Source organism: Poecilia mexicana, unplaced genomic scaffold (assembly GCF_051168715.1).
Source record: "Poecilia mexicana isolate PSO_F unplaced genomic scaffold, ASM5116871v1 scaffold_5, whole genome shotgun sequence".
NCBI lineage: Eukaryota > Metazoa > Chordata > Actinopteri > Cyprinodontiformes > Poeciliidae > Poecilia > Poecilia mexicana.
Genome location: NW_028263374.1, coordinates 9,123,721 through 9,147,405, shown reverse-complemented (window position 1 = coordinate 9,147,405; position 23,685 = coordinate 9,123,721). Strand labels below are relative to the sequence as shown.

Here is a 23,685-nt window from a genome sequence, read left to right as displayed (position 1 = left end):
CTTTTATCTAGCCATCAGATGGAAAGCAGACTGACGTCTAAGAAAAGCAAGTGCAAACTTGCGTCGACAACCTTCCAGCAAAGCTTTCAACATCATTGTCAAGACTTCTCCCTCAAGCCATTCTGTGATTGCTGTATGACACCACATGCATCACACCACAGAGAATGAAAAATCTCTCAACATGTTTGTACCATTTCACAACCCTTTCAAGACCTGAACAAACAGTTCACCCAAAATAAGCTTCTTTTTGTTTGTTTTTTATCCGTATTTGGGGTTAGAAATTCTTATGACACAACCATTGTCAATAGCTTGCTTGTATGAGGAAGAGTTATAGAAATGCCACATGAGCCGTCGAGTTTCATGACAGCAGCTTATTTTGGGAGAGCTGAGATTGCCTACTTGACCGGAAGCCGATAGTCGATCCACAGCGGAGGGCTGCTGTACTGGCAGGTCCAGCGTTGCATCTGGCGTCCCGGGGCAGGAGGAGGGAGTGAAGCACTCATCCATCCAGCTGGACTCAGTCATGGGTGTCAAGGTTCCCTCTCTGCTATACTCAGGGTAAAATCCATCTTCCTCCTCCCAGGATTTGTCTTCATCGCCAGGTACAACACAGACAGGAGGCTGGTTCTCAACCAGTCGATTAGAATCAGGAGTGAGGATTTTATCTAAGGTATCGTCCAGTAAAGGTTCGCGGCATGGCCATGTTAAATCCAAGACATCTCCTGTGTTTTCTGGGGAGTATTGGGTGTTCACTGGTACAGCGGCAAGAGATACTGGAGATGCTCTGGGGCTACTGGTGCCTGAGGTAGTGAATGTTTTTCTCAAGAGCTGAGGACTACCATTAGGAACCCAAGAGTCCATTTTTGGAACCGTTACTGGACTTGAAAGCCTTGGAAGTGTTACTGGGGAGGAATTTCTTGGGATTGCTTCAGCACCAGAGCTCTTGGGTAAAACTAGAGGAGTGGATTTATTAGGAAGAGTCAAAGGACTTGCAGTCTTTGGAACGGGACTAGAAAGAAATGGAATAGTCACAGGACTAGAGCTTCGTCCAACCGTGTCGGGACTCGCACTTCTTGGGACAGATAGTGGGCTAGAGAGAGCAGGGATGGTCAAGGGACTTGGACATTTTGGAACTGGACTTGAAAGCCTAGGAACGGTTATGGGACTAGACGTCCTTGGAACTGCATCCAGAGGGCTGGATGCAGTTAGACTTTCACTCTTCGTAACTACTTGAGGACTAAGACTTTTAGAGGCAAAGCTTTTAGATTTTATGTCAGCAGGACTGGGATTTTTTGCTTTAGTGAGACTATGGATTTTAGACTGAGTAACTGGACTCTTGGGTACAGTGGCTGGACTGGAGCTCCTGGCAGCAGCATCTTTACACGCAGACGCTTTTATAACCGAAGTATGAGCAAGACTGCCAACTTCTGCTTGGGTGGGAGGCTTCAAAGAACTGGAGACACCAAAGCCCTCCAAACATACCTCAGACGTGACACTTCCATCATGATCTTTCTGCTGGATTTGGGAGAACTGAAGGCTCTTAGAAGATGTGATTACAGTTGGACATGTAGGGACAGAGCAACCGTCCTCATCTATGTGAAGTTCCAATGAAAGAGAAGCAGAAGACAGGGAAGTGGAGCCCAGAGGCAGAGGAGCATCCTGAGGAGTTATTGATGGGCCTGCTACGGGTTGGGAATCCAGTGATCCAGTGGCAAGAATAGGGTCACCACACTCCTGATTGACAGACAACTGAGAGCCGGACTGAGTGGGCACAGTGGTGAATAGGAGGTGTTGGACAAACAAAGACAACAAACAGTGATAGAGAAAGAAAAATAAGGGCAAGACAATAGGAAGTGAGTAGAGGAAAAGAACAATAGTGTGTTACAGAAGGTGTTTATGAAACTACAGAATACATAAAAACATAAGTCTGAATTAATGAAATACATTTTAATGCCATTCTAGTTTTCTACACCTGCTTTTACAGATTACCTCAAAAGGTCATATACTTGAAAAGAAAGTGGAGTTGAATTTTTTTTACATGTTGCATCACAAACTACACCTTCCTCTGTAACTCTGGTTATAAATTTAGTGAGTGTCTCAAGTCTTTTCTAACCTCTATTGCCCTGTAAGTTCACTGACTTTGTAGGTTTATGATTGTACCATGCTCTATCCATTCATGGACGGTGCACTGAACAGTGACAGCATGATAAAATAAAAAATAAAATAAAAACAAATAAAAACCCTTCAGCAAGTGGCAATAATACTAAGATTCAACATTTAATAAAACTAAATTAAATTTAGGAATGAAAGTTAAGTCTGTACAAGACAAAAATCATGCCCTTAGTTGTAACTATGTCCCTGGAAAGCTTAGCCGATGCATGGTTATTTTTTATGCCTGAAAGTCAACTGCTGATAAAGAAAACTGTAAAACAGAAAACTTTCCATGTGCATGTAAGCAGAACAAGAGAAAACACAAAGAAAACCAACCCATTTAATTTGCACAGTTAAAGAGAGCGAACACAAGAACAAGCAGTCAATGCTAAAAATACCTCTCTGTGATTAAGTGTGAAAATCTCAAATAGCCAGTCTGCCCACTTTTGAACCCCACTCACATTGCTTTGGACTTTGAAGTCAGACAGGGAAGCCATGAGTTCATCCAGCTCTCGTGTGGCAGAGGACGCAGACATTCTGGCTTGTTGCTGAGACAGGGTCTCCGCTTGTCCATCATTCAGTTCATCTGAGACGACCAAGGGTGTGGGACTAAAACAGGAAGACACAAAAATGAACCGTGTGACTCGTATTGTTTTTAATGTGGCGACTTATTGCCCACAAGTCTTTGCTCTTACATGGGCGTGGGCACAGAGCTTTCCAGCTCATCCAGAAGGCTCTCCACACTCGGTCGTGCATCCTGGATTCCTCGCGCTGCTACGACATGCTTCGGCTTTTCCAGGGTGGGTGGAGGGATTTTACCGGGAGCAGAGAGCCCGTTCTCCTGGATGTGGCGGATGGTGCTGCTTGCAGGTAGCGGTGGAGCTACTTCTTAAAACAACAAAAAAAAAAGATTCATTTCAATCTTCTGTGCACATACAAAGTTAATTTGACTGTAAACTCATACACAACAGCAGAACGAGCAAAGGACAGCACAGGAAGCAGAATCGACAACCACAAAAACAGAAGTGTTAAATATAAATGGTGACATGTCTGTCTTTTCAGAGAATTATGAGAAATTGAAGGAAGCACCTTCTGTGGGGAAGGCAGGGGTGCTATGCTGGACAGCGTTGAGCTCCAACAGCAGGCGGTCCAGTTCAGACAGGTTGCTGCCCAGTGACGAGTTCATGGCAGCCGGTGATGATGACGACTCGCTGGTCTTCTGCTTATTGGGAAAACTGGACAACAAAAATAAAACAAGTGTTTAGAACCTGCACTTCTTTTAAACATCCATATTTTCTTGGGTTTTCTAACATAGCACAATGCCAAATGTTAAAATAAGCTCTTGCATGACTGAGGGAATATCTAATTGTTACATAAAGTCTCTACCATCTAAGGTTTTAAAAAGGTAATTAAACCCATCACGCATCATCCTAACCTGTAAACGTGGTCCTCCTCTCCACCGGGTTTGTTTGGACTGCTGCTTTCTCTAGACCACTGACTTTTCTGAGCTGAGCTGAACGACTGAAAAATAAGAATAGAAAGCAATCATCCACCAATGAACTGGCGAACTTAACAGTCGGTTCCTCAGAGAAGTCATGCAATTTTGTTGCAACAGCTTTGGACGAACACAATGACACGTAGAGCGTGTGTTCATTTACCTCCGAATCATCTACTCCATTCACACTTCTCACCGGCGGAGAGCAGATGTCTTTCTGGTCCTGACCCCCAACAGGCAGGGAGTAGGTGGCTTCGTCAGGCAGGAAGAGTGAGCATTTGGAAATGTGGGATGTTGTGGACTCGAGGTCCGCCAACAAAGCATCTAAGAAAGAAAACAATCAGGACACACTTAATTTTGATACTGATCTTAAGTTTAACTGTAGTATTTTTTTAATTAAATTATACTCTCCTAGTTAGAATCAAAATAGGAAACTAAAAGACCAGACTGATGATTTTCAGCCTGATTGGCCCTCATCAGAGCCTTAGCAATTGGAAAGACTACATATTCAATCATTCTTGCAAATGTATCATATGTTAGCATCTCCAGCTAGCACTGACCTTTAAGCAGAATGCAGGAAAGCTAAACTGAGAGCAGCATAACTGATCTGTTTTGTCCATTTGAGGTTTCAACCCAAATCTGGCATGCAACATGAAATGTTGGCAGCCTTTTAAAAAACTTATAACTATGGTAAAGATCCAGATCCAATAAAGAACAGCAGAACAGAGGCTGCTGCTAACTGTGCTAATGCTAACTGTGCAAATTGCTAATATAAAATGCTAAAAGAGTTTAAAGTGGCAGTATTATGTACGTTCAGTCACATTTTTATTATCAAGTAAAAATAAATTATCAAAGCATTTATCAAAAATGTTTTTGCATTTATTAAAAACCAAAAAAAATTGACACTCTGAAAATGGGCCTCTGTCTCTTTAAGAACCTCCTACTCTGACACTCTGCCATCAGCACATTATCACAACCATGCTTCTACACGCCGTTTACAAGCATTTTGGTTGGTATGATCAGCTCAACAGACTTGCAGTTCCACCAGGTGTTTGGTAATTGCTGCTGCTGCTAGTCTGGTGGAGCAGTGTGGGTGGAGGTGTGCCCTGTGGGGTGGAAACTTAGCTGGAGACTGCAGCTCTATGGAGGAGCTTTGGGCAAGTGTGAACCCTGAAAGGCTGCCATGGGAGATTCAAAGATTTCCTAAGCATGCATGAATGAGTCAAAGCAACTCTCTGTGTATGCATTATGAGACAAAAACGTCATAACATTATATAAAAAAGTCAATTTTAAAATATAATCACTATTTGTTTTGAAATAAAAACATACTTAAAACAGTAAAATCCTGTTTTACAGTGAACAATTAATAACAGCTCATGTCTGAAAGGTTAGAAAATAATATTTTCTATCGCTGTTCTTATATTTATACATCCTGTGGCTCCTGCAGAGAAACTGGACTGGGCTAACATCAGTCACTGCAGGTTAAAACTTCACCAAAATGGAAATTGTCAACAAAAGAAACCTTCTGGATAAGCACCAAAACTGTTACTTGTTGCCTTTCCCAGCTTCCCTGAAGGTTGAGAAAACATTATTGCAAGCAAGACCATATAGAGTCATTATTAAAAAGATCTACAACTTCCTCTTTTTACTAAACGGAAATAAAATTATGCAATCCAGCCTCCTATATCTGAGTACTCCACCATGGACTCGTGAGTAATGTTCAACTCATCCTGCATTCTGCTCGCAAACCATCGCCAAGTAATTACTGCTTCTTTCGCAATCTGTCAAAAGCCCATGTGAGCTGACATCAGGCGATCTGAGGTTGTAAAAGTTGAATCACGCAGGCTGTGACAGCCACTCCTTTGGTTACTTAATGACCCTTCCATGGCAACAGTGTTTCAAATCCAAGAGCACTAGTTCAAATGTGTGATCATGCGAAAGTTTCCTCATCTACAAGCTGATTGTCACCAACATTATGTAATATTTCAAGGGGAACACAAGCTAAAATAGTAGGTGAAAGAACATAGCCTTTAGCAATATAGAGGAAGTATGTCTAAAAGCTTGTAGTACAAACTAAAAATATTTAATCTATCTATAACTGACCGCTTTTCCTTTTGATTATTGACTTAAAGTCTAACTAAAACTAGCTGATAACACACTATAAAATGTATATAATATTCTACATGATGTGAGTCGCCAAGGTGTGTTGAGCATCAAACACCACTCTGAAGCCTTAAACACTGAGAAGAAAATTAGAAACTCAGCATTTCAAGACAACGCAGAGGTGAGACGTACCTTACAAAAAGACACTCTGTATTCCTAAGAGGTAGGGAGGAGACGGCAACAGAGAAAGCAGCAGCTAAACCCAGTTTACAGTATGCCAGGCAGGAACTACCTCTCCCAACTATCAGACTCAAGGGAACCCGAAAGTGTGGGAGCAGAGGAGAGGGTCACGGCAGAGAAGGGAGGGAGGGGTTAAAATTAAACTCACAGGAGTTAAAGGTTTATCCCTCTGCTGGAACCAGCTCTAACGAAGGAGATACTACTTACACGAACAAGAAAGCACCAACAGCAGTCTTCAGTCAGCCAAGGAATCCAAAATAAGGTGAAACAGAGAAAGTCGAGCTCTTATCAACACAGGCATGCCCAACTAAGGGAGTGGTATCACTACGGTGTATAAGAGGTGCAATCAGCTCCTCCTTCACTCTGTTAGCGCAGGCTCCGACTAGGTTTTTAGTGCTCCACGTGCCCAGCCTGTATTTAACCTCCAAATAACACCATAGTATCATGAGGTTGTCACCTTTGCCAAGTTTGTAAGCCTGAAAATGGCGGTCAGGTATGCCTGTCATCGGTGTCGTAGTAGGGCAGACAGAACGGAGACAGAGCAGAAGCCGAGCCGCATTCATTTGGACCACCTTAGCTTTGGCGTATTTATCGTGGCTAACGTGCCAGCTGACTGGGTGTCACAGCAGAGAGTCCTTTCTGGACTCAGAGGCCAGGGTGCATTCCTCTCAGTTTCATTATGGACAAAGCACATCACTCCGTTTACTCTAGGCAAAGTCCGGTAACTTGTATCAAACTCTACTGAGATTTCAAAAGGTTACAGCTTCAAAGCCGCTAAGATGGCCAAGACATGATGAGACGTGTCTCAGTTTATTCAGGCTGTGAGAAAGCGAGAGAGAGCCAAACATTTGACATGAAGGCTTTTTGGTTTTAACCTTTTGAGCTTTTAAACTCGTCAAAATCGGTATCAAGGAATCATAAGGTTTCAGAAATTGTCACATTTAGTGTTCTTAAGAATGACCAGAGAAAGCATTTTCTCTGAGTTTTGCACCAACATACTGGCTGATCTGTGGCCAATCAGCCAGAAGAAAGGATACAACAGTATATTTCAGCGTTTCTTCAAGTTTTACATTTCTAAAATCGATACTCTTATCAGTTACAGTCAGTTTATATCACAGTAAGGGTTAAATCATATCTTGTTGAGTTTGTATCATTTGTGGTTCCCCATAAAAGATGAAACAGTAGAGGGTTCTGATTTAACAATGTGATAAAAGTCATTATGGATGCAGGTCATAATGCTCTGAAATTAAAAGAGCTGCCCCCAAATGATGGAATAAAATAAATTTGTCTGGGATTTTGTAAATTCAGCTAAAATAATTCAAGTTCTGACAACTTCATGTACAAATTAATGTTCCTGTTTGGTTTTTATTGTCATTAACGACCACAAGTGCCTCAAATCTATCAACAAATCTAGATCAAAAAGCCCAGTAAAATGACCTTTAATAATTTTTTTTTCTAAAATTCTGATTCAGTTTTAGAAAGTGGAATGATAAGTAAAAGATGAAAGCACTGAAGAAGGGCTGACATTTATAAAAACTCAGTAGGAACGTTTCTTTTCACTTGCTTATAAGACCTTCAGCCCTTTAGAAATAAATCTGGTGACAAAATAAACAACAAAATAAAAACAGTAGTAAATCATATTCTGCATTTTAGCTTAATCTATAGTGTAAATACAATAACACAGTGAAAGAGATATTTTTACCCAATGCTGTCAAGTAAGCTGATCTCATACCACCTGATGCCTAATTTACGCCGCGGCTAATGGCCCTCAGAGGGTCTTAATCCTCTGCTAAGTGGTGAAACAGAAACATCCATAAAGCAAAGAGAATGAGGACAGTGTTGAGCCTAAATAAAAGTAAAACCTACCACTCGAAAAAGCGTCAAAGCGGTACCCAGGTGGGTGGACAGAGATGACAATATGCTGAACTTCTGCTGCACCAGAAGAGGAACAGGACAGTCTTCCTGTGTCTAAACCTTTGAGGTTTCCTACACAACTTTTCACACATCGTAGCTCACATTTTAGAAATAGCAAACACCCAAAACACACGAGAGAAGTGTCAATACTAAAATAACTTGGCGATTTCCCAAATTTAATGTATATTAATTTCACTATGTTCGATTTGGACCCATTACTTTGCTCAAACCTCCTGAATAGACGGTGAGGATGCATTTCAGAGGCTAGCTACAGCCCACTTCTGATGTCGGAGTAAAGTTTTACTGCAGCTGCAGCCAAGACCTCTGTCAACAGATGTGAGCCCAGATGGTTTACACAAGAGATGGTAATCGACTTAGCTGTGCAGCTGAACTGGATTTCACCCTGGTTACAGGGATTCTGCTGCTCTAATAAAATGAAATAAAGCTACACGTAAATATGAGGCTCGAGGCTACACGAAACACACAGTTTGGGAGTGGTTCCTGTGAGGGTGGTCATCTTAACATCAGAGAGCTCTTGCATCAAAATGATGCAGCTTAAATTAAACAAGCAGCTCATTAACCTGAAAAATGTTGGATTTTGTACTATTTAAAATGACTTTGTCCATAGGTTGTGTAAAAGTCTAGCTTGGGGCTGCTTTTGTTTCGAATACAGAGCGAGCTCTACAAGCTGCAACCCATCCACTAGACATGAGCACAGAGGTGTGTCAGCTTCCTCTGCCAAGTAAACATACCATGACACACACACACACACACACACACACACACACACACACACACACACACACACACACACACACACACACTGCAGAGCAAAGCACAAGCTTGGTCCCTAGTGACCAAAACTGGAACTGCAATAATATGAACCAAGCCAAGTATTAAAATGCGCCACTTCGGCTGGTGTCTTTTACAAATATGACCAAAAAATAAATAAACTTTTGCCATTCGAGAACATCATTAGGTCTTGTTGTCCAGCTAACCTTCAGAAATTAAATCAGTATGTCAGGATTTAAAATATGCTGTAGAGGGGCGGTAAGTCTGTTCCTTACAATGCGAGGTAAAACACGTCATATACAGCAGCCTCCTCTGCAATCACCAGCTGGACTGCACTCATAATGTTTTACATGTTTGAACGTATAGAAAGAGTGATCTTTGATCATTCCTGCATCCTCTGTTCTCTTCAGCTTTCAAGGTTGATTTTGTGCCTAGAGAAGAATCCCTTTGTTGAGTAGTTCATGTGTTTTGGATCAATATCCTGCTGATTGACCCAATGAGAACCGATTTGCAGTTTTCTGGGTGGCGTTCCCCTGAGTTTTACCTTAAAACTTCTTCATATTTCAGTGCTTAATGTTGACACATGAAGGCTCCAAAGATATTTTTAACAGAAACAGATCCACAGCGTCACAGATCTGTCGCAATGCCTCACATTGGGCATGAAAGCCGCTTTAAAATACGAATCCCTTGTTTCGGGCCGGACCCAGATGGGCCGCTTGTTGACAAACAGCATTATCTCACAAGATTTCAGGTAAATTCTCGGTAAGCTTTATGTGTTTACACTTGTGATGTTTGGGCAGAAAATGTTTTTCTGGCATTCCTCCCAAACAACCAATTGGTCAGTAGATAGCATCGAAATATCTTTGCTGTATTTCAGTGAAATTCAGGCATGTTTTTCCTCTGACTTGAGTGATGGCAATAAAAAACATGTTTTAAACTGCCTGAGTGGTGGGCAAGCAAAGACAAAACCAGATAAATAAATTATTCAGCTAGTAATCAAGCTGATAATCTTTACATGTTCCAGTAAAGACTCAATTAGGATTATGTCACGTATTTATATATTAACACGTACTCCTCGTTTTGTATTATTAAAGTATTTATTTCGTACAAACTTTGAAAATCCTCTGTGCTATTGGCATTTAAATACGATCATTATGGAAATTGTTTGATCAATCTTTGAGGATAAAAAGCCAAAAGTCTTTTTGGCTTTTTGTCCAAAGCTCTACTTTTGCAGCCTGCAAAAGTAGAGCTGCAGGTTGCAGATGCCCAGCCTGTGCACCATCCTATTTTTTATCCTGCTCTTTTGTTCAATTATAAATATAGAACCTCGTGAGAAAAAGCATTTTTCTGCTTCTTTTCCAAGATTAAAACCCATTCCTCTGACTTAAATGGCATGTTCTCCTGCTTTTCTGATTCTGATGGGCCTCCGGAACAGGAACTTACAGATTAGTGATTCAAAGTTCCTTTAATCTAAAACTGGCTTGAAAAAGAAAAGCACAAACAAAAAATAAGGAACAGGATTTTTTTTTTTTAAATTATTTTTACATTTTCTGTAATTAAAGATGAATTTATTCCAAGGTTTCTATACATTTTTACTTCTAACGTCCATCCTCATTTAGAGCTAATGAGCACAGAAGCGTACAAGCATTCAGCACGCTTTTATCTCTGCAACCCAAGTCACGACACTCTGACGCCCATCTGATTTCCAACAGTGAGGAACAGATGTGGGAGTAAACAGTCGAAAAACAGGAGAAAAGATAACTAAACCAAGAAAGGTTATGTGTGTGCATGGCGGTCACCAGCCAAATCCTCAAAGGCCAAAATGTGGGTTGACACAGATTAAGGAGACTCCCTTCCTCCCAGATGAATGATGTGCATTTTAATTACATGAAAACTGCTTCACATGGGGCTTATTATAGGAGAGAGAGAGAGAGGGAAAAAAACGATAAGATGAAAAGAGGAGAGGGAAGAGAGCCGCAGCAGAAGAAGGGCTTAAAATGACAGGAAAGGCCTAGCAAAAGGAGGAGGTTGGGGGTCCAGGGCAGGAGGAGGGAAAGGAAGCCATTTGAAGAATTTGAGGCATGTTAAAAGTGACGGCTGATGTTAGATCAGCAGCACCTGGATCACTGCTGTTCATGGTCAAACAACTCGAAATTCAGACAAAATCTACACCAGCGTTTCTGCAGGTTTCAACAACTAAAAATTCAGACTTTTTAAGGCCACTATGAATTAAATTTAATATATCATGCATATATTTTATATTGCACCAGTGCCAGGCTTTTTTTGGATTGACAGCAGAAGTGAGCCAGTGGTAAAAACGAATGTGGTCCGGCCAGCTGGCGATAAATTTACACTTTCCCATGACAGACGGGGGGGAAAAAAAAGGCTAGCTAGCTAGCAAGAGCATATTAGCAGGTAGTTAGCCGTAGCTTCAACCACCCCAAGACACAGAATGTAATGAAGATATCTGTGCATGACTCAAATGTTGGCTTACATATATTCTATATATAGGACCCTATATATAGAAGATTAAATAGCCCTGCCACAACAAGATTTAAGACCTGTGATTAACTTACAAAAGGCTAACTTACTTTTTAAAATGAATTCAAGACATTTGAAGGACTTACTTTAGGATACATTAATTTAACTACGGACACCATGTAAACCAAGCGACATGAATTCCCCTTTACAGAGTTTTGTTTTGGTCTGGAAATCAACAAGAACAGCCCAGCAGTAAGTTCTGCCTGGGCTGAACTCTGCTCTCACTGCCCAATCCATTATCGCTGCTGACCACTGCATGGAGTAAATCAATGCAGCCTGCCACTCAGTGCGTCCAGTCCTGTTCATTCAGCTCTACTGGAAGTGATTCATTTCAGGAAGCATGTACTGTAACCGAACATGGGACTTCACCGCCTGCAGGGGGTGCTGTTGAGTCATGTCAACGACAGACACACAGCTCGCCACTTCTTGTTCTTCCTTTTGGGGCTGGTGTAGAGAGAGAGAGAGAGAGAAAAAAAGGCTTTATCTCGGAGGATTGAAACGCTTTCTCTGATAGCATTTCCCCTAAAGTCCGCAGGGAAACTGTGAGAATGCATATTAGCTGGGAGATGCTGTCTGAACAACACATTTACCCGTGTTTTTTGACCTTTTACTCTGCATCAGCCTGCTCCCATTCCCCCCAGTGCTTCCCTGTGATGTGTTTGATGTTTTGCAAGGTGCGCTCCGGCTGATATGAATTCCTAACGTGCCGCAGCTCGCCTTCCACAGAGCAGGGAAAGAGTGAAAAATGTGCACATCAGCCTTGCAAGATACTGTCATAAGAAGGCAGGAAAGGAGAGGCAATAGCTTTAAAAAGGAATAAAGACGTCCGTAAGGAGCAAGTTTTCAGAATGTCAAATTTTAAAATTGTCAAAACTGCAACTTAGGTTTGTTTGCAGCTCGGAAATTTATTGCGACAGCCTTCTGGGTTCTGCTGTGAAAGGATTGGCCTTTCGATACCACATGAGCAGACAGAGAATCGGAAAGTGTGAATTCTAGACATTACTGTGTCAAAGGGGAGGGGGGGAGGGGGACAAACTCCACCAGGACTGTTACTGATGGGTGTACTTTAACATCGCCCAAATGAAACCCTGTGTTCATCTAAAACAATCCAACTGGCACCTAATTTAACAAGATGCACAGCAAGGTGCAACAGAAAGCAGGGACAACACGCACAGGTGGCTCTCAGCACGGCTGCCGACACATCAGAGACGGGCGGCGGCATCTGGGCCGACTATAAATACTTCCCCACCTGGCCCTGACTGCAGGGACAACGGACCTACCATAGATGATTTATGAACATCAAAAGCAGCAGTGGGCCCTTGCAGACCACCCAGCCGGCTTGCGCCACATATCACTACTGCACCGTTTTACACCCCTCTGCACTTACTTGGGTCTGAGAGCCACTGCTGCTCTCGCTCACAGCTGGTGCACTTCCTCTGTGAATCTGCATGTCCATATTCTGAAGTGAAATGTGAAAGTTTCACAACTCGTCACGCTTTTTCAGATGCCTTACAACGCCCTCACGTTTTGTTACATAACTACCTCAAATTTCTGTGTGTTTTTGCTTGGATTTTACTTAAGCACATAATTGTGAGGTGTAAAGGAAATGACGGATGGCTTCCCAATTTTTGTGTCTACATTTTATCTCCTTTGCCCCGTTACCTAAGTAACAAGCTATAAGTAAATAATGTGCAAACAGTACATCTGGGTGCAATTTAATCTCAGTATAAAATACAGCTGTTCTGTGAAGCATCATGAGGAACAAGGAGCTTTCAGGGAGAAAGCTGTGGAGACGTTTAGAGCAGAGTTTGAACACAACAGCCAACATCTCATGGAGCAGCACTTAATAAATCATTCAGCAATGGGAAGAGTTGTATTAGTTTGAGAAGCAATGACGTCATTGTTTCTGTGGTTGGACTGGACTGGGGTCCCATGTTTTGCTCCATCAAGTGAATGACAATAAACAAAGTATATAAAAGTATATAAAATTGTGGCTGAGGTTCATCAAAACGTAAAAACAAGCAGGTCAAGCAAAGACAGAATGGTTTCGATCAATTAAAGTTTATGTGTTAGGTGGGCCTAGTCAAAGTCCAGACCTAAAGCCAACTAAGAATCTGCAGCAAGATCCAAAAATGTTCACAGATGCTCTGCATCAGAGTTTGAGGTATTATAAAAACAGGAGTGGGCAGAGATTGATACATAATTTTCAGAATTACTCTTCATTATCTGTATTTTTTAGACAAACATTAAAATAGCGCAGCTCTACATGTAATACAGTCAGATCAGTTTTATAGTGACTTAGCTGTTTATAGATGAGCTGAACTGGCCTGAATGAGTATCACTCAGGAGTGTTTCAGCTCTATGAAGCTTTACAGCAGCTTTTAGCGTATTGATCTGCAGCCCCTCCAGGGCCTTTTGCACAAATGTTACTTGTGAGGCGTAATGCAAAACACGTCGCAAACAGAGCAGCATCCAGATTCCTGAAGAGCTCTAAACAGCTGTCACTCAAGTTCTACTGTAAAAAAAAAAAAACAAAACTGAAGAATCTGAAGATCAAATGACGAGTTTAAATGTTTCACATTCACAGAAATAGGGTAATTATTTAAGGTGGTTTTGTGAGGTTGAGGGAAAATGTGCAAAAAGGCTGGGAATATATTAGGAAAACGTATGATTGCTGTTAAATTGTTAACCACTTTTTCCTCACTCTCTTTACTTTACTTGTTCACTATCAGGTGTGAGAGTCTCTCAAAGTCAATATCCGTTCAACTGGGACAATGTGTTACCAGCAAGCAGAGAGTGAAAGCGCCGCACTTCCTGATTATGGAGTGAAGTTAATGACGACTTTAATAGAAAATAGAGGCACTGCTTAAGTCTGCTGAAAAATGATCTTTCAATATGGAAATACACAAGCATGGTGTGAACTACTAACATTACAGTTGTCAGACAGGCTAATATTTCCTGGCTCCTCGCAGAGTGCCATATTCAAGCGTATTACTGGAAAATTGAGTAAAAGGAAAAAAAATACAAGCCTTCTGCACCCGTGGATGTTACGCCGACCACAACAAAGTCTAATACAACCACCTTCTTTCTCAGTAATATTTACCAACTCATACTGCAATGAGGTTATTCATTCAGTTAAACCAAAAAAAAAAAAAAAAAAAAAAAAAAAAAAACGTGGGTGTGACACATCATCTCTGCTCGTTTCTTCACCACCTCTAGCTTGGTAAGGAGTCTGCTTTCGCAAATGCAAATTCATTTTTGACCTTGGTCATGTTGTCATAAGCATAACTTATTGTTTCCACTCCAGTGTCCCGTGGAAGCCTTACGGAACAGAAATAATGAAGCATTTTAGCCATATTATGATGTCCACAGTACAATTTTAATGAAAACGTACAAATGGAGAGCTGCGGCTGGATATTTTCTCCTGATACGTGCAGACAGGATCAGAGGCAGCAGGAAGAACTGAGCTGCTGCCGCAGGTTGGCGAGGTGGGGAGACATATCTGCTCACCGAGGTCTTTGTTGCATGAACAGAGGGGGTTTGAAATTGATCTAACGTAACACAGGAAACCAGGGGAGCTTTGAAAAGAGCAGCCTGTTAATTAGTGATCTGCTTTTGTTCTTTTTCAAAGGTTTCTTGGACCACACGCTTTGTTTCCTTCTTTAGTTCAGTGAGTCTTTTTTAACCCTATTTTAGTTTCTGAGTTGCAGGCTTTTTAACCCGACATGAATACTATGAGTTGTTAAACTTCACATTGAAATGTGTTGAATTCAGCTGTTCTGATATGCATTTATGGTGGTTTTTGCACTTTTTTGTATTAGAAAATGTGTACTTTTACACATGATACCCTTCAACGGCCATTTTGGACAGGTAACACGTCAAGAAAGCAGGAAAAGGTTTTAGCTTTTTAGCACTTACATCTCCTCTTACCCACATGCACAGCTTGTGGGCACTGATGTTTTTGTATGGTATACAGGTTGCCTGAGTAGCTATACTGAGCAAAGTAAAATGTTTTTTTTTTTTTCTACTAGTTCTGTAGATCAAACTCTTAATCTAGCATAATTTACAGAGCTGTTCGTGTGTGGCATTTCTGGGTTTCATCATGCATGAGAGAAAACCACGATTCACCGATATTTAGCAGAAGAGAACATTTAAGGGTGAAATCTGCTCATTTTTCTGCTTCTTTCCTACACTCCGTTATTATGAGTCTCTGCAGTAAAATGAAACTGAACTCATTTTTTATCAGACCAAAGAACTTTTGCAGCTTAACCATGAAAGAAAAAGTAGAGTAAATTTGACTCGAGGTGCAGCTACTGATAAAAGCGGCGACATCAGCCGCTTTTATCAGTAGTTTCTTCCATCTATAGGTGGAAGAACGAGTTAAAGGCCTTAAAATAAATCCATCTTTTAAGACGGCAGTAAAATCTCACCCTAAAATTTCCATCAATTAAAAAGACGGAAAAAAAACCCATGTGCAAAAGTTTGTCTTTTTTGTACAAAATCACAAATTTCCCAAATAGTTACTATTTACCTAAATGTGCCCAGATGTTCAGTCAGGACAGTAGATTAAAAAGTTTAAACACAACCAGTTTTCACCTCTTCCACATCACAACCACAAACTCTAAGTGTATTTTGTTGAGATTGCATATGATGAACCACTTTATAACTAAACCAATTAAAGCAGCTGTTTTTGTACAGATGACATTAAATATGGACGTTAATAATAAGGTAGGTGTTGGACTAGATTTGATTTGAGGGTAAAGAGGCGAAGGTGCTGAATTCACACTTTTGAGAATTTTTTTAGGCGAGAAAATGGTGTCACCGTTATTTTTGTATTTTGGGCTTGTTTTTTGGTTAAATCTTGTATATTTACGACAAGACTGTACATTCATGAATATTTAAGTTAGTTTAATTCAATTAACAACAAAACTAAAATCAACCATCACTAATTTTCCTTCCACTTCACTTATCCACTAGGATCTCTTGGTCTATCGCGTAAAAACTACCTTAAAAGGTTTCTGGGCATATTGCAAAAAAAAAAAAAAAAAAGGTTTTTCTTAGAAACTACATCAAGTCAAAGAGACTTTATTTAAGTTGAGATTTTAAACCAAATCCATTGAGAGAGATTGAGAGGAGCAGAGCGCTCTAGAAATGTACTGAAGTGAATCTTTATCTTGTTAAGAATTCTCTTTGGAAGAATTACCATCTAAAGTGCGGGATTTAGTTCTTTAGGACGGAATGAGGGCACTACAGTTAAAATGCAGATGCTTGGCTGAATAAACAGATTGATTTGCAGTTCTTCTAATCAGTTCTGGCCTGCCTGAAATAGGTCACAGCACCAAAATACAAGTAGCTCTTTGTCTCCCCACCAGCAGCACCAAAGACAGAGTGAAGAAGGTGGAAAAGAAGGGCTTGAAAACTCTGCAAAGCCAAAACGTATCCCTGGAAAAACATTCAGCCAAAGCCCCGTGAGTGTTTCTGAGCTCCCAATTCTCCATGGATATAAACCTGTGAAGCGTCATTGACGCTGCCATATAAACTCCATCGGGCCTCCGGCGCGTCGCTTCTGTAATGCGTCTCTTTGAGCAAGTCAGAATCTGATCGCAGATCCAGCTGTAACGGCAAACGCAACGCTCACTTTCGGTCTCGCCCCCCCCACCCCCCACCCCCTCCGCCTCCGTCCGCTCCGCTTCGCAGTTCATCAAAGGCTCGCTTTGTGACAGCTTTATATCCCAAATAGGGCTGCGGGAGCAGTGTGTTAGCGATTGTTTAAACCTGCCACGAGCCCAGAGGAAACCTGCTGGGCTGCAGCTCATTTCCAAATAAAGCAGGGATGTGTTATCTCAGCCTGCAGCCACAGCAACCATGCAAGCTCTAAGAAAAATGACATTTGCACAGCAATTAGAGGAAGAGTCTGAGGAAGAGAGAAAAAAGGATCCTGCAGGTGCATCTAAAAGGCCATCTGACAGTGTGGCAGCTGTAATTATGATACACTGTAGTTAAGCAGAAAAGCAGCGGTTAGAACACAGCCTTGTTTCCTCACAGCCCGATCAAATGTTGTAATCACTGCAGCAGCATCGTTCTTTGTGAGAACCGTCTGCAGGCCGTTCCGCAGTCCGCACCAGAGGACCGGTGGCGACGAATCAGCTGAGCCGTCAGTCAGCTGCAGGACTGGAAGAGATGAGAACCCAACAACAAAGCGAGGAGGGAGCGGCACTCATCGGAGCTCAGCGGGGTAGAAGGGCGGTCGATAACCGCTTCAGGCACACAGCGGAGCGCATACAAAGATGCACAATGCAAAAATATGTCCTCATTTTCGCTTCGTTTCGTCGTGGATAACAAGCTGCACGGAGACGTTCTGGTTGCCTGGAGGGAGCAGCAACAGAGATGGATGGATTTCCACTAGGGAGTCAGGGTTGGGTGATGCGTACTCACAAGTTGCAGTGACTCGCATCATGTCTGGTCTACACGGCGGTTGCTTTTGCAGCAACGAACTGTGGCTGCCACTGCGGCACATCAGTACATTACTGAGGGCGCCTCCTGTCACGAAGCGTGTTTCTAGCTGGACGGGACGCCGCCAAAGGAAAGGGGTCACCGGGCTCAGCTGGCACAAGCACAGAAAGTGGGACGTGACCCCCTGGTTGTTCAGCGCCACCGAGTCCTTGCGCATTTTGTCACATTGCAAACGAAAACTTTTCTGGAGAGTTTCTGGAAAAGGCCGACACGACGCAGCGCATAATTGTGAAGTAGGATTCTTGATTCTCAATCTTTGCTGCGACAAATCTGAAAAGTGTATCATGCATTAGCTGACTACTTATTTGGACTTTGAATTCAGGTCAAGTCGTACAAGGGAAATAAAATACAGTTTTTGAAAATATCTCCTGTCTTTTGTCATTTCTTTTGAAGAAGAAAGGAAAATGAATAAAAATCGGAAATCGTATTTGCTATGATACAAGCAGAGATTTTATTTTTTACCCACATCACCTTGTGGGAAAGTGAGCATCCGTCCATTCCCACATGGAGTTTTTCACCAAAGTTTTAAATGCACTCTATTTCAATGTTTCATATGTTCCCTAAAGTAAAGTATGCAAACTGCAACCTTTACTTGTTTTGGCTTGTTTTCCTCCCAACAATGGTTTTCTTCTTGACTACAGTTGCGGACTGTATGGCTAATGGTTCAAAAAGCTGGAAGAGGTGTAAATAATTTTTGCACATCACTGAATATCTTTTTCTAACCAGACCTTCAGGATGGAATGAATTTCCTTCCTACCTAGATGGTTTTTTAAATATATTTTTCTACATATTTTTTCCTCCCACACACCCCTCCTTTTCTTTTCACAAAGTTAAGAAGCAGCATGAATATCGACCGTGTCTGCTCTTACGGAGCGCTGAACCCATGAGAGATGACATGACGGTCGGCTGAGCGTCGAGCTGCTGCTTAGTCAGCTGCACTAACGGAGCTGTCTGTCCACACCAGCAGTCTGTGATCATGAGCGCGCTTAAGTTTGGGCTTGTGTGCGTCTGAATGTGAGTGTGTACTGTACACCATATGCTTCAAAGCCCTGTAGCATTTTGATTTTCAAGTCAAGCAGATGGACAAACCCAAACAGAGATGCTGTGTTGGGGCCTTGGGCTCCTGCTCTGGCGGTGTGTGTTCGATGCGCCTCAAGCCCAGAGAAATTATCACACAGTGCAGGCTGGTGTGCTGCAGCGTCGGCCTTAGTCACTGCAGACTCACGGGCTTCAAAGAAGAAGTTAAGTTTTTTATATATATATCATAAAAAGGAACCTCAAACCTCAACAGCTTTTGCTATAAAAAGAGCCAAAAAATATGTGACAAAGTTCAAGGTTTCTTTTTCGAGATGAAGTGTTTCAAATCAGCATACAAGAATCTTCATTTTACGGTTTCTGTTGCAATGCCTTAACCTTACACGACATCCACTTTCTTACAGTTTCACCGAATTTCACGTGCCTCGCTAAACCGACTTTTAACACTTAATTTACAATTTTATTGAAAAGAAATTTTAAAAAAATGTAACAAGCTTTTGTCAGATGTCTGTTTTATGACAATAATTTGAAATGTAGAGATAAAAGAAACAGGAAAGTTTTCTCCAATCTGCGAACGGTCCTTTGCCAAAACACTCTTCAATGTGAATGTTGTTACTGAGGGAATACAACATCCTACAGTGATCTGATAAACTTTGATTTCACACCTGAGATAAAAACCCGGGGTAAAACACATCCGACTGCTGACCAGCTGCATCACATGTAAGTACGAGCAACATGTGTCCAATGACAGGAAGATTAAAAGTTTATTTGAGAAAAACTAGAAGTTCCTTTTCGGAAATGAATCCACATGCAAAACAGTGACAATGAGAAAATATATGCATTTTAGAAATGTTGTAAAAGATCTTTTTAAGAAGGATACTTGAAAATAAATAAAAGGATCAATAAATTAGCTGTTGATGCTGCTTGTGTGTAAAAAAGTTAAAAAAAAAAAGTGTGTGTGCTTAACCAAGAGTTGGAGTCATGACCTTTGATTTTTATTTTGTGGATCAGAAGCTGGAAGGTTTAGAAAGCACTAATCTAGAAGATAGGCTGTCATCTTATTTGGCCACAAGCTGAATTTTAAACCGTTTGTAGAATTTCTTCACAACAAACAAAGAGATGGACAGAAATGTGATGCTTATTTAGATGCAAAAGAGAAGTGTCAGCTGTAGAGGAACCAAAGATAAAAAAAAACCCTCTCTTGTACCTCAGCGTATTGCACAGCATCATGTTCACTCTGCAGTATAGGATGGGTGATAGTAGCACACTGGCATCAGATTGCTTCATCTAAGCTCCTTCCATCGGCCTCAGGGACAGACATGAATTCAGACCATTCATAAAACAATGCTAAATACTACAGTGATAATTCAGGATACTATAAAACCCAAATGCAAGCAAATCTGTATTGTGGGAATAAACTTAAAAACAAGAAAATGCCCTCATGCAGAAATTTGATGCGACTTGCAGTTTGATGCCGAGTGTAGCACAAAGGAAGAAAAGCTTTTGATGTTTCCGTCGGTCTGCAAACAACAATACAAACTAAATTTAGACCCATCCGAGTATCTGGGTTACTCCAGATCTCCTCTGGTAAAGAACTCCTCTCCTTACTCCCGCAACTTGAGTGACATTTCTAACGCTGAAGCCGCTGTGCTGACAAGCCTCTTAGCTCACGATGTCACCAAAGTGGCATCAGAGAGACAGAGAGAGAGAGAGAAAGAGCGATACGAGGTTACTGTATTCGCAGGCGCATATAAAAAGCAAGCAATAAAACAGCGCAGATCATCAAAGTCAATAAAATAAAGTTAACTTCAGGGGGGCTCGTTGACATTCATGTCTTGTCGGTGCAGGCCCGGAGCGGTGAAGCAAGAAGCAGCGCTTGGCGGTGCTGATAACTGAGGAGAAGAAGAGGGCGGAGGAGGGTGGGGGGCGGGGGGGTCAATAAAAGTTTGCCTGAGAGCGAGCCTCGGATTCTGAGCGGCAAGAACCGGCAAGGACGATGCAAAATGCAGATAAACGCACACCTGGCGTACTAAAACAAAGCTTTTCGTGCACCCTTTTCAATCCGCCTGCATCCGATTCGCACAATAAAGGCTTATCTCTCCTTTGGACCGTCGATAGATCGCAGGGCTTCGGTTTCCTGCACGGCATAACCACAGGAATGGTGGGGAGTGGGAAAAGAGAGGGTGGGGCATTGTATAGCGTTAAAGGCAGATAAATGTTGGCTAAGATCCATTCTCTCCCAAAAACCTGCCTGTAGGATCTCCTCTGCAAAAAAATAAAAAAATAAAGGGTAAAACTGAGGCTGGGAATAGAGCTTTCAGGGTTAGAATCTCGACTTTCATTAGAGCTGCTGGGAGGATATGGGAAGTAGGAAGACAAAGTGATGGAAAGTGGGGAACAGGCTGGGGGAAGACCTGGTGGCAGGTTTCTAGGTGCTGCTGGCTCAGCTCTTAAGATGCAGGGATATAGGTTTAAAAATAGGAGCAGGTTGTGCTGATGGATCTCCATGGTGCCTCATCACCGTGGATGAAAGCACTCCACGGTGGATGTGCTTTCATCCAACTCTCCAAACCAGATTAAAAAAAACAAAACAAAACCAGCAGACCCCACTACGGCTTTGATATTATTCACAATGAAAGAGCATGGACCACTTGAGTACGCTTCTGTTTGTGTGCCACATTTCTGCCTGGTTCCTAAACCGATGACAGAATTTACAGCCCTGTGACATGGTAATTACACTGGGTTGTGTAACACATATTTTTGAAGCAGCTACTTTAAGGAGAGCCCCGTACCAGCTGTAAGCCGAGATGATGCCCATAAATACTGACTGGATATAGACTAGCCAACGACCCTGCTTCACTCTCACTCCCACCAATGACAAGATACCCACCAGGGGAATAAGTTTTAGCTCCAAAAACTGAGCTTTTCCTTAAAATTTCTAAACCAAAGCACTTCCTCTGGAAGCTAAGGCTAACAGCTAGCTCAATAAAGTGAAGGCTAAGGCTAATAGCTAGCTTGATAAGGTGAAGGCTAATACTAGTAGCTAGCTCGATAAGGTGAAGGCTAATGGTAATAGCTAGTTCGATAAGGTGAAGGCTAAAGCTAACAGCTACTTCGATAAGGTGAAGGCTAATACTAGTAGCTAGCTCGATAAGGTGAAGGCTAATACTAGTAGCTAGCTCGATAAGGTGAAGGCTAATGGTAATAGCTAGTTCGATAAGGTGAAGGCTAAAGCTAACAGCTACTTCGATAAGGTGAAGGCTAATACTAGTAGCTAGCTCGATAAGGTGAAGGCTAATACTAGTAGCTAGCTCAATAAGGTGAAGGCTAATGCTAATAGCTAGTTCGATAAGCTGAAGGCTAAAGCTAACTGCTAATTCGATAAGGTGAAGGCTAAAGCTAATGGGCAGCTTGACAAAAACCAGACTAATAAAGAATGTGAAGATATTATTTGCCTTTTTATCGTAATTAAAAAAAAAAAACACACACCAACCACTCAAACAGAAAATTATTATCTTCATGGGATATTAATCTTATACACTTTCATGAGAGTCTTTATTTCTTAATTTAGATGTTTTTTTTAATTTAGTGACCGGCTATTTTTGGGTTTTATCAGATCTTGCAATCGTCTGTAAAAGATCTCAGTTGACTGCTAAAGTCTGCCCACTCCTCTTTACCCAATGTAGTGATGTTGTTCAGCTGATAAAACAAAAAACTATCATATCCGTCTTTTGTTAAAGCGCTGATGCTTATTCTCCACCAGTACAGCGTTGAATCAGACAGATGTGATACATTTTGGTTTGAGTTGTTTTAAATTGTTAAAATAAGCTCATGTGGGTCACCGTTGGGCAAGCTGTTAGTCAGGATATATTCCCCCTTTATGCAAACTCCCTGAAACATGCGACCAGATTTGCTGTGAGACGTAAAAGTAAATTGGAGTAAAAAGGAAAAATAAAAACTAACAGAACGTATCTGATTTTCTTTCCACAACCTAACTTATTTTTATCAGCTGGTTACTCAGACCACAAATGTATTTCGCACAGCAGCGTCATTGGTAAAACCCAGTGTTCTACCTCCATTTCCTGCTTAGATCATCAGCTTCTCTGTAAGCTGCTGTCCACAGCAAGTGACAATGATTTAACAGTTTATATATTTATATTTACATATAAAAAGTAAAAGCTATCGATTTTCTTTTGGAGTCATTTTAAAATGGCAGAAGACCACTTTGGCTTCTCTCAGACCAGCTATTACCTTCAACTAATTTGTTTTTATGCCAAATGACAAAGCCATTGGAGTTATTGACTCCAGATAATACATTTAATGTGAATCTTTCAACAGAGCCTCATTTTAAAACTCCTGAACTCCCTCTTTAACACAAGTGTCTGTTGTTTAATAGAAACTCCACCTACAGCTCACAGCGGGGGTGGAGGACATAGCATTTCTTGGACAGCTTTTGCGACACATTCATCATCTTTGACAAACGCATTCGGGTGTTTTTTTAGCACATGAACTCGAGTCCTGAAATGCATTTCACGGATGTCCTGCTAAACTTATCCTACCAGTCACCAGGGGGCAAAAACTGTTCCAGTGACGAGGGAACTGTGTGTGGGACGGTTTGGTTTTTTTAAATTTACACTAATACAGTAGGCCTGTTTTCCAAAAGTATTTGGAAAAATTTGTCATCCAGTCACCTTATAACCACCTACTTCACACCTGGTTGTAAAATGACAAAGTGACAGTAGGTGGGAGTGCGAATGTTGTTAGCCTGAGTTACTCTGATAACTATATACATAAAAAAAATAACAGAACTTTCTGGCTTGCATGTAAATGCCTTCCCCTTAGTGAAACACAGTGACGGTGGCATCATGACAGGGGGATCATTTTCTTCAATTTGGGAAGCA

The 23,685-nt window shown here is 41.5% G+C and overlaps 1 protein-coding gene across 5 annotated transcripts in view; it reads right to left on the bottom strand.

Moving 5' to 3' along the window:
* Positions 1-23,685, bottom strand: part of pxna (paxillin a) — a 37,539-nt gene that overhangs the window by 9,806 nt on the left and 4,048 nt on the right. Inside the window, exons 1-7 of one of the 5 annotated variants that reach the window (XM_088005483.1) lie at positions 7,856-8,071; positions 3,810-3,970; positions 3,587-3,672; positions 3,241-3,386; positions 2,847-3,039; positions 2,613-2,760; positions 400-1,761 (exon numbers count right to left, since the gene is read on the bottom strand). In XM_088005483.1, the coding sequence (XP_087861609.1) occupies positions 400-1,761; positions 2,613-2,760; positions 2,847-3,039; positions 3,241-3,337 (1,800 nt within the window). In that variant the 5' untranslated portion in view covers positions 3,338-3,386; positions 3,587-3,672; positions 3,810-3,970; positions 7,856-8,071. Of the gene's footprint in view, positions 1-399; positions 1,762-2,612; positions 2,761-2,846; positions 3,040-3,240; positions 3,387-3,586; positions 3,673-3,809; positions 3,971-7,855; positions 8,072-23,685 lie in introns of those variants that run through there. The other 4 variants (XM_088005481.1, XM_088005480.1, XM_088005482.1 and 1 more) reach the window with 4 other exon arrangements.